This window comes from Paroedura picta, chromosome 9 (assembly GCF_049243985.1).
Source record: "Paroedura picta isolate Pp20150507F chromosome 9, Ppicta_v3.0, whole genome shotgun sequence".
Lineage (NCBI taxonomy): Eukaryota > Metazoa > Chordata > Lepidosauria > Squamata > Gekkonidae > Paroedura > Paroedura picta.
The window spans coordinates 60,017,247-60,031,275 of record NC_135377.1 but is presented as its reverse complement, the minus strand read 5'-3'; the positions used below and the strand labels follow the sequence as shown (position 1 = coordinate 60,031,275).

General features: G+C 38.5%; 1 protein-coding gene across 1 annotated transcript in view; it reads right to left on the bottom strand.

Annotated features, from left to right (window-relative positions):
* Positions 1–829: 829 nt before the first annotated feature.
* The window catches only part of CTDP1 (CTD phosphatase subunit 1), a 61,773-nt gene continuing 48,573 nt past the window's right edge, over positions 830–14,029 (bottom strand). Inside the window, exons 12-13 of the mRNA XM_077352947.1 lie at positions 9,516–9,685; positions 830–1,853 (exon numbers count right to left, since the gene is read on the bottom strand). Of these exons, the coding sequence (XP_077209062.1) occupies positions 1,712–1,853; positions 9,516–9,685 (312 nt within the window). The 3' untranslated portion in view covers positions 830–1,711. The remainder of the gene's footprint in view (positions 1,854–9,515; positions 9,686–14,029) is intronic.

Here is a 14,029-nt window from a genome sequence, read left to right as displayed (position 1 = left end):
ATAATTAGACATAACTTTTAAAAATTGTTCGAAATGCTGCAGAAAATATTTTAGAATCTACATTCAGTGAAGATGTGTGTTCGAAAATCTATTAGGATTTTTATTAGATTGTGAAACAAGATAAAGGGCATCCTAAGGTCAGATCTAGTATTCATCGTAAAAGGTCAATACCCCCATTCCACAGAGTGGTTATTCTGCCCTAAATAAAATTAAAATCCTGTGGAAAAGTTACAAGTATCTCGACTAGATGATTATATGCCTGGAAGGTATATATTGACGACATTTTGGTCTCTCACCAAAAGATGCTAATTATTTTCATTCAAAAAGGTTGAGGTTGCACACATTAGATATTCCATACCAGTCTGAAGATGTTGTATGTGTACAGGCATAATGAGGAAGAATCCATGGTGTGATTTTTATATACAGAAAATTCTTTGCTTAACTACACAACAATGCCTGGTTGTGAAAAATATATAATACTCTCTGAATATGTCTTCCGTATACTTAATGTATTTTTTGATCATTGAAGAAGGCTGTATAGGCCAAAACACGACTGGTTTCATGTGGCTCATAGGGCATACTCATCCACTAGGAATGCCTGTATATTGTGGTGATACTCAAACACTTGTTTTTAATTTTACATATGTGCCCTCTACATGATAAATATATTTTCGGGGGCTAGATTATTATATGCCTGGAATGTATATATTAAAAAACTTTTGGTCTCACACCAAAAGATGCTACTAATTATTTTCAATTCAAAAGGTGCAGCTTATCTAATGGAAGCAAAACAGAATGATCAGCATTGAAACTCAAACGGAGAACAGAGTTTACAAAATGAATTTTTATTAAATGAAATAATCTGCTTTGTGGATCAAATATGAAATAGAATATACAAAAACTTTACATCTGTTCATTCAAAGAAATAAAATACTACCTAGAATGAGCTAACAGCCATTCTTTCCAAAACAACACAAAACAGATAAATATTTGTATGGCAGTACAAGAATGCACAGAGAAGCCTGTGCCAGCACTGCAGATTATAGAGAAGCAAAGTTAAAACCTAAATGTCTCCTAAAGGGTACAACTAATTCACAAAGTAACTTAAAAACATGGAAGTCAATCATCTTATATTCTCTTACAAGCAAATGGCAGACAGATCAAGTGCAGAGTTCACAAAGCTTGCATATCACACATACTCAACTCCTATACAAATATAAATTGTTCTTTAAAAAACAAAACAAAACTTCTCTATTTGCTAACATCTCACTATGAAGAAAACATATTCAATCAGGATCGTTTTACTTCTTCCATGCAGTATATTTGTTTGGTGCCCCCCCCCCCAGCTTGTTTTTCGAAGGTATCATGGCAACATTCTTCAGATTTTCAATTGCAAATCTTTGTGCAGCCCTGCTTTATAAAGATCTCCAGAGTTCAAAACATGTCTTTGGCATAACATACCAAGTCCCCATTTAATACTTCTCTCTCTCTCTTTTTAAAAAAGTATATATTCCTTTAGTAAAACACCTTAAAAACATCTGTTTTAGTTTTGTAAAATAACACATCACCTTCTTCTTTGTCACTTTGTAAAATATACACCCTATTTTTGAGGGGGGGATGCCCTCTGTGAGTACTAACGCAAAGGGTCTAGTGGAATTTTGACTGTTTACAAAAAGGAACATGTAATTATCAACTCCCTTGCACATATAAGTCACATAAAGTCATTCAGTTCAGCTTCCAGTGCTGCTGCCATCTCATCTGCCTCTGAACTGCTCCCCTCCTCCTCTTCATTGCTAGACCCTTTGCTTGACTCACTGGCAGCATCCTCTTCGTCCAGCTTTCGTTTGTGGCCCCTGCAAAAACGGAACATCACAGTTAAAATATTTAAAATGTCATCAGAATATATTAAAAGTAATGTTGAAAAGGATACAAAGTATTAAAGCTTTTACAAGCTCAGCATGAATAGGTAAGACAGCTTTTGAATGCAGAAGTGAACATTAAAGTGACCTAGGCCAAACAATGTGGGGCCCTTTGCCGTCTCTCTTGCTCCCAGCAGTGGTTCCATTTAACATGCATGTATGGAAAGAATAATGCTGGATTTGCCAGAACTACTTGGGGTGGGGGCCACTGTTTCTTACACTTACTCCCCAAAGTTACTAGTAATGGGTATAAAAGGATTGTATATTCATCCAATGAACATTTCTTTGTTGTTGTTGTTAGGTGCGAAGTAGTGTCCGACCCATCGTGACCCCATGGACAATGATCCTCCAGGCCTTCCTGTCCTCTACCATTCCCCAGAGTCCAGTTAAGTTTGCACCTACTGCTTCAGTGACTCCATCCAGCCACCTCATTCTCTGTTGTCCCCTTCTTCTTTTGCCCTCGATCGCTCCCAGCATTAGGCTCTTCTCCAGGGAGTCCTTCCTTCTCATGAGGTGGCCAAAGTATTTGAGTTTCACCTTCAGGATCTGGCCTTCTAAGGAGCAGTCAGGGCTGATCTCTAGGACTGATCAGTTTGTTCGCCTTGCAGTCCAAGGGACTCGCAAGAGACTTCTCCAGCACCAGAGTTCAAAAGCCTCAATTCTTTGATGTTCGGCCTTCCTTCCAACTTTCACAGCCATACATTGCAACTGGGAAGACAATAGCCTTGACTAGACGCACTTTTGTTGGCAGGGTGATGTCTCTGATTTTTAGGATGCTGTCTAGATTTCCTTCCGTCCTTCCGTCTCATAAGGTGGCCAAAGTATTTGAGTTTCATCTTCAGGATCTGGCCTTCTAAGGAGCAGTCAGGGCTGATCTCCTCTAGGACTGACCGGTTTGTTCGCCTTGCAGTCCAAGGGACTCACAAGAGTCTTCTCCAGCACCAGAGTTCAAAAGCCTCAATTCTTTGATGCTCGGCCTTCTTTATGGTCCAACTTTCACAGCCTTCACAGCCATACATTGCAGTATTGTAATCCACTGGAAGGTCTCCAGCCGTTTCACTTTCTTTCTAATGGACTCTCATTTATCCTGCCTTCAAGGGGTTCTCTTTCTGCACACTTTGCAGCAAAACATTCTATTATCAGACTTTGCCATCAATTGGACAATTAGTTGGAAGCTGTATGGGACAATCAGCTTCGGTGAGAACAGACCTTGGCCTGTATCCTACAGCTCCCTTTATCCAACACAGCAAGGGTCCTCACTCAGTGGAAGGAATTCACAGGATAAATAGTAGTTCTTTGTTTTTGTTTCAGAGAGAACAGTTACTTTTGTATATTTGAATTAGTGCTGCTGCTCTGCATAAGCATGTGTTCATTCCCACATGGTAGGAAAACTAATAATTCATGGGTGTCGCAAAGAATACTTCTAAGTTATTTTTAAAGTTCATATGGACAGGCCAAAAAAAAACCCCTCCATGCCAGTGTGGTGCTATCATTCTCTCCAATATTTCGAATTCTGACACTCTTAACATTCAAATAGCTATTATCCCTAATGTATTAACTAGAAACGTTGAAAATTAATTTCTAACAACAACAATAATTTTATTCTTATATTCTGCCCTTCCTTGGTGGGCTCAGGGTGTGTAATATCAAAGTTAAAACGATTACATACAAGTTAAAACAATTAATTAAATTATAAGTTAAATGTAGGCTTTCAAAAGATTTAAAAGCCTCCTTCTCTTTAAGATCTTGCTGAGGGGGGCTTGGAGGGATTGGTTGGCAGATGGATTCTCAAGGTGGGGAGGCCCAGCATCTTCTTGATGTTCTTTCTGGACTTCAACCACCTAGCCACAGTGATCCACGTGACAGTCACCTCTAGGCTAGATTTTTGCAACTCACTCTATGCAGGCCTACACTTTACCTTGATCCAGAAACTACAGCAGGTCCAGAATGCAGCTGCCAGGGTCCTCACAGAAACACCATGGAGGTCTTACATCCGGCCCATTATCCAGCAATTGCACTGGTTACCTGTGGAATTCTGGATCAGTCTTAAGGTTTTAGTAATTACCTTCATGGTCATATGTGATCTGGGCCCAGTGAACCTATACACTGACCAACTGAAAATCAGTGGAAGTTGAACAACTCATACAGGACAACAGCCAAACCTTTTCCCTAGCCAACTGTGCACAGTTGATGCAGGGCTGCTGTGGCAATTTCACCTTCCTTCACAGGATTTCCCTTTATCTTGTTCTTAATTGAGCAGACCCTTTTTCTTTCTTCTTTATTTTTCTCTGGCTGTTCCACTCAGTCATTTGAATGTACTCATGACCACTTTCCAATATTCTTTAGTCAAGTCTAATGAGGAAACACGGAAAGTGAAGGAGCAGGACCAAAAACTGTCCAAGGCATGCTTCGACGGTTTCTCCAAAGTTGCCCAGAGGAATTTCTTAAGGAAGAGACCAGACCAGGTAGCCCCGCAACAGAATGCTAACAAGTTCCTAGCAGCACAGGTTTCCCCTGGGTCCCTGCACCGGGGCAGCAAAGGGAGAGCTCAGCCCACTGAGAAGAACAGGAGGCCACAGAATAATAGGTTAATAAGAAGCCTAGACAACTGGGAGAAGAGTACAGTGGGTGGGTAGAGGTGTGGTTCTCTGAAACAATTGGGAGGGGGATAAAAAGAAGCACTTTCCAACGCTGGAGACAGGGGTTCGACCGACACGGTGAAAGGTGGGAAAGAATAATTTTTTATTATCTCCCTTCTCATTCTGAGGCCTGGGAAGCTTCCTTACAGAATAGACATGACAGCAGAAGGTGGCATCAAGCCAGCAAAGGGCATGACAGTAAAGTGGAAGAGCAATCGGTCTGGTATCTCCAATATCGTACTGAGCTAACTTAGTTCTCCCTGGGAAGCTGGAAAAGATGGATCGTCTATTTTGTTTTAACCTTCCACTGTTGGTACCAAATTGACTTTACTTAATGTACTACCTTTGGTTATTTTTCTACAAGGTATTTGTTCAATGTCCTTGTTTTGTTCTTCCCTGGCCAGATTACCATGGCCAGTAAGGTTTTAACATCTTTACATTTAATAACTTATACTGTCCCCCGTTCAAGATTTACATTGATTAAATAATGTATATTAGAAACATGATTTATAATTTTGAAAGGTCCTTCCCATGCTACTTCCAGCTTGTGCTTTCTCTGAGGTTTCAAAACAAGGACTTTGTCTCCTGGCTTCTATCTCTGGCTTTGGCCACAAACCAGATATTTTGTTTTTGCTAGGCTGGATATTTCTCTCAGCCTAGGGAACTGAAAGACAAGAATAAAATCCTCCTTTTGTCCTTGTTTTATAATGGCACACGAGAGGCTCATGGAAAATCAAAACTAACAAACTATTTTATTTTGAGGGGAAATGGTCATGTAGGAACCAGATTTAGAATTTATGAGGTGAACAGGCAACAGGCAAAAGGAATGAGGTAACTTTGTATAAAAATAAGCACCAAATAATTTGTTACAAACTAGTACCTGTTGCTATTCAGACAGGTCTTTAAAACTTGAAGAGAGAGATTTCTTAGCTGTGTTGCTTTACATCAGGCTTTCTCAACCAGAGTTTCGTGAAACCCTGAGGTTTCTTGACAGCCCTGGAAGGTTTCTTGAATGGGCGGAAGTTAATTATTTTTGTATGTATTTAAAAAATCTTATTAAACATTTACTCAGTGATATGGCCATATATAGCCATGATAACCCACCCACGATTTCCCAAAATGGCTAACGATAGGCCTGGGGGCGCGAGGGCCCTAGCTGGGTGTGTACACAGCTATGCTTCCCAACCATATTCTTCATGATCGCATCACTCCTGGTGTTTCTTGAAGCCTGAAGAATGTTCCAGGGGGTTTCTCAATGGTAAAAAAGTTAGGAAAGGCTGACTTACATAAACAAACATAAGCTTCTTGGTCTCATAGACACTAAAGTTGGTGGAAACACTCATACAAGTTCCAGTTTACCTCCCTACTGATCTTCGTCAGAGACACTCTTGATTCCAAGGTAAGTGGCTGAAATTGGAAATTTTAGGCTCAGCTTGAAGGGCCCCCCCAATTCCTTTTGATACAACTTGTCAGCGATTTCTGGCCTTTAGCTAAGGAACCTAGTCTAGTGTATTACATGAATTTGCATATGCTCAGATCTCCAAGTCTCTTCCAGCCACACAATACATTGGACTGTGAAATAACAGCCCTTGCAAACAACACAAGTCCTCTGGATTGGCAAAACCTTTTAAGAGCATGTTCTTCTGCACGTCAGGCTCCAGTAACCAGTATGTGAAGATCATACCCCTAGATTGGCTCTGATGCAATTTTAAATAATTCTGTTGTTACATAAATGGTGAACAAACACAAAGTAAGAGTCTCACTTAATTTTCATTAATGATTGGAGAGCTAAAAATGTGAATGAGTAAACTTGGAAACTAACTTTACTACTTAATAAATCCTTTAACAACTGTGTCATGCAACAAAGTTCATTTATTTGACAAGTACAAATTAGAGTCATTTATGATAATTGCAACAAATATCTAAGTAATTGTTCTTCAGAAAAAGACTGTCAAGAAGAAAGACTGTTAATATACTTAGCCATACTGGTGCATTATTAGTTGTGTTCAGATTTTGGCTGCAGAATGTATGTGGTGTAGGTGTGTGTTTCTTTAAGAGAACTGTTATGTCAAGGTGTATATAAGTTGGAGGTAGAAGGTGGGTGTAAATGCAGTTGTAGGAAAGTGTCTTAACTGCTATTTGGCTCAGACCTTAATAAATAGATTTTAGAATTTAACCTGGGAGCATTATTGAACAAACATAAATTGGCAATGAAGGTGGTATGGCTTTTTTTTGCCATTGAATCCACTGCACTTTTTTTGTAAAGTCCAGGTGATCCTCCGGTTGCTTTTACTTCATGTTTTTGATACTTACCTGCTTGCAATCAGTGGTACAGACATGTCTGAAGAGAGCTTATTCACTTCTTGGTAGTAGAAAGACTTATTTTTTACGCATTTCTACTTGCTGATGGTAAACATGGAACTACACTGCACGAAAGGATTTTTTGTGCCCAGAGTTAATGTGGCAGCTAATCATTATAAATTTCATCAGCATGAACAGAAACTGGGTGAGTCAACTTTGCAATATACTGCTGTTTTGAGAGACTTAATTGGCCCCTGTGAGTTTGGAGCATTGGCTGATGAGATGATTAGAGACTAGCTGGTTGAAAAGACAAATATGCCTCACATAAGAGAATGGTTGCTTTTTCGAACCAGGATTCTCTTTTGAAAAAGCGATAGCAATACAAACCCAGAAAGCTTTGAATGAAACTAAAATGATAAATTTGGGTACTGGAGAGTACAAAATGTGGACTTGTTGCAGAAAGCTCCAAAGATCCTACAAAGGAACTGAAAGAACATATTGAAAAGGTATTTGTTGTTGTTAGGTGTGAAGTCATGTCCGACCCATCGCGACCCCATGGACAATGATCCTCCAGGCCTTCCTGTCCTCTACCATTCCCCGGAGTCCATTTAAGTTTACTGTTTCAGTGACTCCATCCAGCCACCTCATTCTCTGTCGTCCCCTTCTTCTTTTGCCCTCGATCACTCCCAGCATTAGGTATTTTAGGTATTAAGATAGCTAAATAGAACACCAACACAAATGGTTTTTTGCTGGCGTTCTATACAGCATCATGCAAGTTACCCTTAGCATCTTGTAAAAGAAGCACAATGCAACTCCCACAAGAAGACTGGAGACTTTTCTAAGACTTGTCATAGCAATGGAGTAATTACCAAGTGCATGCCATCTGTAAATGTTTTGAGTGTGGATGGAAGTAGATCTATATCTATAACAAAAGGTACTGTTAAGATCTTTTCGATCCTTTTGGGAAGGATCTGGTTATTGAGGTGATGTTAGATACTGTCATTTGTGATGAGAGATGTTGTGACAGAGGAACTTAAGAAATTAGTGTAGAAGGATATTTACCAAAGAGGTTGATTCATAGGAATGGGTTTCACCCATAGTTGTGGTAAGGAAAAAAAGATGGAAAATGGACTTTGTGTAGATTTAAGAGATCCCCCCCCAAAGGCTGTGATTGATCACTACCATTTGCCCCATATAGAAGTATTTTCTGAATTAACAGAGTCAAAGATGTTTTTCACTCTTGATTTGCAGAGTGCATATCATCAAGTTGTATTGCATGATGAGAACAGAGATCTTAACAGCATTTATTATACATGACAGATTGTTTCAAGTTAAACATGTTTCATATGGGTTGGCTTCAGTCCCTGCTGTTTTTCAAAGGATGATGTCTTTGCTACTTTAAAGATCAGAAGGGAGTTCCATTATTAGGCGATAGCTTTTTGAAATATCTCTGAAGAACGTGATGCAAAATTACAGTCTGTACTCAGGTGTGTTAGTGCAGCTGGACTGAAGCTTAACATGAAAAAATGTAAATTCAGGCAGATGACTTTCCTTTTGGAACATATTGTCTCTTTAGCTGGGTTAAAACCTGATTTAGATCACACTGAAGCAATTTTACAGGCACCACCTCTAATTGGCTTACAAGGTCTCGGTTCTTTTTTGGGGGGTTGACTTTGTGGTTTGCAAAGTTTCTTCCTAATTATGCTTATTGAAACACTTAAGGAAGTTAATTATGTAGAATTGCAAAGCTGATATGATCACCTGTGACTCAGACCAGTTTTGATGTTGTAAAAAATTTGTTTCATAGTTTGGGTTTGCATTGGTCGATCCGACCCTGCTTATCATTGTGATAACTGATGCTTCTGATCATGAATTGGGAGCTATGTTGACTCAGTTCAATGAGAGTAAGGTGGAAAGGATGGTTGTATTTGCATAAAGAACACCTGCTCAGGTTGAGAGGAAGCATTCTGTTGTTGCGAAGAAAACACTTGCATGTGTTTGAGCCACAGAAAAGTGGAGAACTTACTTGTGGGGCCATGTATTTAAATCACAAAAAAGAAGAGGGCAATGATTTAAACTCTAATCTGGAACCATAATGGACTATTGACAAAGCACAATTGTCAGTATGTACAGATTGCCATTCTGAGAACAAATCACCACGTCTACCCTTTAGGTATGTATGGTCCTTCAATATCCATAAGGCTAACAGCTCAGCATTAGAATGGAGACCCCCAGTGTTTTCCTTCACAATTTTTGAGGACTCATTTCTAAGATACTTACCTAAAGATTTTTGAAGTTTATTTGCAAGAACAATTATTAAGGAGCTTTGTCACTGATAAAAAAAATATTGTTTCTGAAAATGAGAGTGAAATTCTGGATCTCATTCTGACAAAGGCCACCCCTCACCCCATTATATTACAAGACTTTCTTATTCGGATCTGCATAACAGATATGGAATTGCACAGTCGGTGGATAACTACTTGACTAAGTGACAAAGATGAATTCATAAAAAGACAATTTCAGATTTCTACCCATACAACACATACCAAAACAGATTTTAAGTGCTTGAATGAAGCATTTATGTTAGGTGGCTGTTGGAATTAGTAAGTGTATGGAATATCATCAATATTAACTTAACAAGCTAAAGAACATGTACCTGGGCACACCACCTGTCAAACTTCTTTCACTTGATGTAGTTGATACAGGCCTCTCTTCTACTGTCATATTTAGCGTTTCTTCTGCATCACTCTGAGTTTTCTTTCCTTCTCCTGCCTTGTTTTTTTCACTGTCACTATCATCACTGCCTTCTCCTAATATGTCATCAACCTGCAAAGCAAGCAACAGTTATAAGCAACACAATGGTTTAATGCAGCAGTCATACAGAACGTTAACTTAAATATGAATGTCCTTTAAAACTGAATAGCTTTTACACTGAACTACTTAAGACATCAGTATTAGCAACATGTTTAATATATTACTTTTTATCCCAGTTTTCTTGCACACATCTCTGGAGAGCATAAAAAAGAACATTTTATGGAGAACATTTTTATTCTGAAACTCCTTAGGCTTGGCCAAGCGGCTTGCAACACAAAATAAAAACCATTTTAAAAAATCACAATTTTAAAAGAAAAAAAACTTAGTGGAAGGAGATTGAGGAATCCCAGACCAGAGAAAAAGAACTGGTAACCCCCCCCCCTTCATGTTTCTATACGGTTTCAAGGTCTTCACCAGGTTAACTCTCCTTCTGTCCATCAACTGGCTCAATTTTTCTCAATATCCCATGCCCCCTAGGTGACCAGATTTTAACATTGGTAAAATGGGACACCATTGACCGGGGGGGGGGGGTTCTTGATTAAAATTTGGTCTATATGGAGCAACAAAAATTTTCATAGAATGCAAAATTATTGTAATATATATTTTTTAATTTCAACATAGGTACAATTTGCCAGGTGCCCCCAGATGTCCCTCCAAAAGTGGGACAATGTGGTCACCTTAACCCTAGAGCAGGGGTAGTCAACCTGTGGTCATCCGGATGTTCATGGACTACAATTCCCATGAGCATCTTCAAACTGTTTTGAGATTTTATTTCCCTCTTTTTGTGTTAGTTGATGAAGTCATATTTTTCTATACACTGGAAACATGTCCAAGAATGTTGAAACCCCCTATTTTGTAGGCGGCCATGTTTTATATTTATAACAGTGGCCAGTTATTCTACTATTGGAAGGTAGCAGAAATATACAAGATAAAAATTCCCCAGGCATCAACCATCACAGATAAAACTCTTCAAAATACATTATCCTGACACATTAAAATGCTAGAATATAATCATTGGCTTTGTATTGGGAAGATTTATTTTTTAAAAGTAGTGCTTTGACAAATGCAATTAAGATACAGAAAAGCACAGATTAATGTTATTTCATATACTAGGAAGCCATAATATACATCTATGGAAAAATGATTTGAATTTCAATTAATGTCTTTTAATATGTTAAAAAGCTTTTCTGATAAGATACATGAGCTTAGATCCTGAGCCTTATGGATGCAGCGAGTTCACAAAAGATGCCTTCTTGCTTGAGTTCCCTCCGCTCACTTCCCCCCTTGAAGCCAGTCAAGGGAGAATGTACAGTGTACCTCAGAGAATCTTCTACAATTTGCCTGCACAGAACTCACAAGATGAATTTTTGTACTTTCTGACTGACAAAAATGATCAGCAATGTTTTAGAGAAACAATACAACAATATTCTATCAGACATAAATTAAGCTAAAGTTTATTTGTATTTCATTGCATGTATTTCATTAAATGCAACAATATTGAAAAAAGAAATAAAATTGGGTCTTGATAAATAAATTTTGTACTGATATTTCAGAAGCTGTCAATTATTCCTAAATGAACAGTAACAGTTATGCTTTTTTTAAAAGTTATCAATTATTAAAAAGAACACTAGATTAGTCTGGTATTGCAAAGTAGCTAAGCAAGACTTCGAAAGCAAATCTGTTTTACAGATCACTTAACACATTAAAAGCAACAGGAGACATGCTTGCAATATAAGAATCACCATGCTTAAGATTTTCTGACAGTTATCTTTTCGTTTGTATGGAGAAATCTAATTCTGCTGGGAGGAAGGAAATTCTTACACACTGTCATACAGGCTCCAATTAAATATTTTACTGGCACATGGTCCCATTGCATATGCCAGTGAGGGTAACTGCACTCAGTTTCCAGCGGACAAGGCTGATACTCCCTTAAAAGCTCTGGTTGACCACTGGAGATATTCCGGGCTATTGACAATCACTGTTAAATGTCATCTTCTTTTCCACAGACCTTGCTCAGGACTTTGTTGGGTGTGAGGTGGCTTATTATAGAGACTCAGGCCACAAAGGCAGTTCTGAAGTTGCTCCAGGCCTGCGTCTGGAAGTGAATCTGCCTTGCTTGCCCTAATGGATGACCCTTTTCAGGCAAAAGATGAAGGTGTGAATCTGTTGCTTTTGATTAACATTCAATACAACATCTTCCTAGGCATCCTGGCGGGATCAGTACTCTGGTAATTTTGGTTCTGGACCAGCACTAACCTCCAGAGCTGAGAACTACTTAAACCCATGATTTTGTGTGGCAGCATTCTGCAGGACTCTACAAAGATATTGGAAAAGATCTTGGGAGACCTTCTACAATTTGCCTGCACAGGGGATATGTAGAAGGGTGTCACTTAATTAGCAGATGACATCCAATTCTACTTCAGGTGGTAATGGTCTCCATGAAGGCCAATCAAACAAAGTCAGTTCAAGATGAAAGAGGTACTATTGGTCAGTAACATATTTATTATATTACATTACTCAATGATGAATTGTAGAAACAAATTATCCCCAGAACATCTGCATGCACCTCTAAAAGAAGTTCAAACCTTGAGGCGTTATTAAACCTGTGTTGTTTGTAATACCTTTAACATGTTCAGGTAGTTTACCTGCTTTGCAGATAAGACAGGACTATGTTTGTTTTTTGCACTATATCCAAGCTTTTCTTGAGAAGAGGCAACATAGTTTGGCTCTTTCCCCAAATTCCCACTGTCCTAAACTCTTCACACTTTTGCTTCGCAATATAATCATAAGCAATCCAGTTAGCTAGTTATTGCATGCAAATATCTTTAGCGCTGTCTCCCAGTACAATTTCCATGGGAACATGGATCCCTCCGATGAAATGTGCTGTGTCACTTCCCCCATCCTGTTGCACCACCAAGTATTTCTCGAGCACTTCAAGGAACAACATTTTAGGGACATCTGAAGCTGCAGCAGGAGGGAGGAACACGAGAAAACTGTGCCGAGGGAACATGTCCTCACATCCACTGGGTACTAGCCGTAGTGTATGAAAAATGGTCTACAGGTTTCACCACAATTCATACAGTAATTTCTAAGTTACAAAGTATTAGTTTAACAGTCAAATGTCTCATGCTCTGCTAGCAATTTCTGTGGTTACTTTATCAAATATACTTGGGCATGTATTTTCAAATTACTTCCCCTTTATCCTTTTACAAGCAGCATGATTGTAAAGGAAGGTTACTGGGAGCAAAGAAGGTATGCAGAAAGTATTTTCACTGCTGCTTGAAACTGGGAAGTTCCATACTTTCTGTCCTTCACTTCTAGAATATAACTTATTCAGTATTTATTATAAAAGAGACTTAAATGTTAACATGCATAACTTACTTGGGATTTTATAAACTAGTTACAAGACATACTGGCGCCCAATTTATTCCTCTAGTACATTAGCCACTTGAAATGCAATTGAAGAAATGAGACTTCTAACCTCCTAGAAGTGAATTTATTTATAAATAAAAGATAACAGTGTCTTCTTGTTTATGCAGAGTTGCTTCTTACTGATTGTATGTACTCTCAGGGTATAAAGCAACTGAACTATTCTGCTGTCTTAGGTGGAATTTCTAACAAATATTCCAAGGACTTCCCCACCCATGAAATATTCTTTGAGCAGATGTCTGTGCATTCACATTAATGGGTTTGAAGTCTATGCAGAGCCTCAATCTTGAAGCTTCTGGAGCTAGCATTTAGGCACAAAATCCCCCTCCCATTAAACTTTACAGAGTATTCTGGTACAAAGAAATGTGCAGATACCTTGCAACATTTGAACAGCAGACTCAGTATCCACTAGTTCTATATGCCTATGGCTGTATATACACTAGATTATGGTATATAGAAGATTCATAGCTGAAGTGATGGCTGAGTGCTTACAGAAAAACGTGATTTATTTGAGAGCTAAACCTTGGAATTATACCATGTTCTAAAGAGATGACAAGCTAGCCTGGGATACGGTCTTCATTGAAAATTCCATTCTTCCTTCTTCATAAAGATATCTATAAATCTAGAGACTGAAAACCTAGAAGAATGTCAATAATATTTATCTTTATACAGAAAATAAACAGAAGAAGTGCAAATATGGCCATGTCGTCCTACATATTCAAGAGACCACTTCTATTCATGCAATGAAACAATCTATGCAATCGATTTAGAATCGGAAATGAATTGAAGACTTCAAGAGATATTCAATATATTTTATTTAAATGTAGACTGAATGCGCATTTCAATTTGTATAATTGTTAAGAAAACAAAAATAAAATTAGAACCAGTACCAATTACCTGTTCTGCCTTCTCACAACTGGGGCAGGC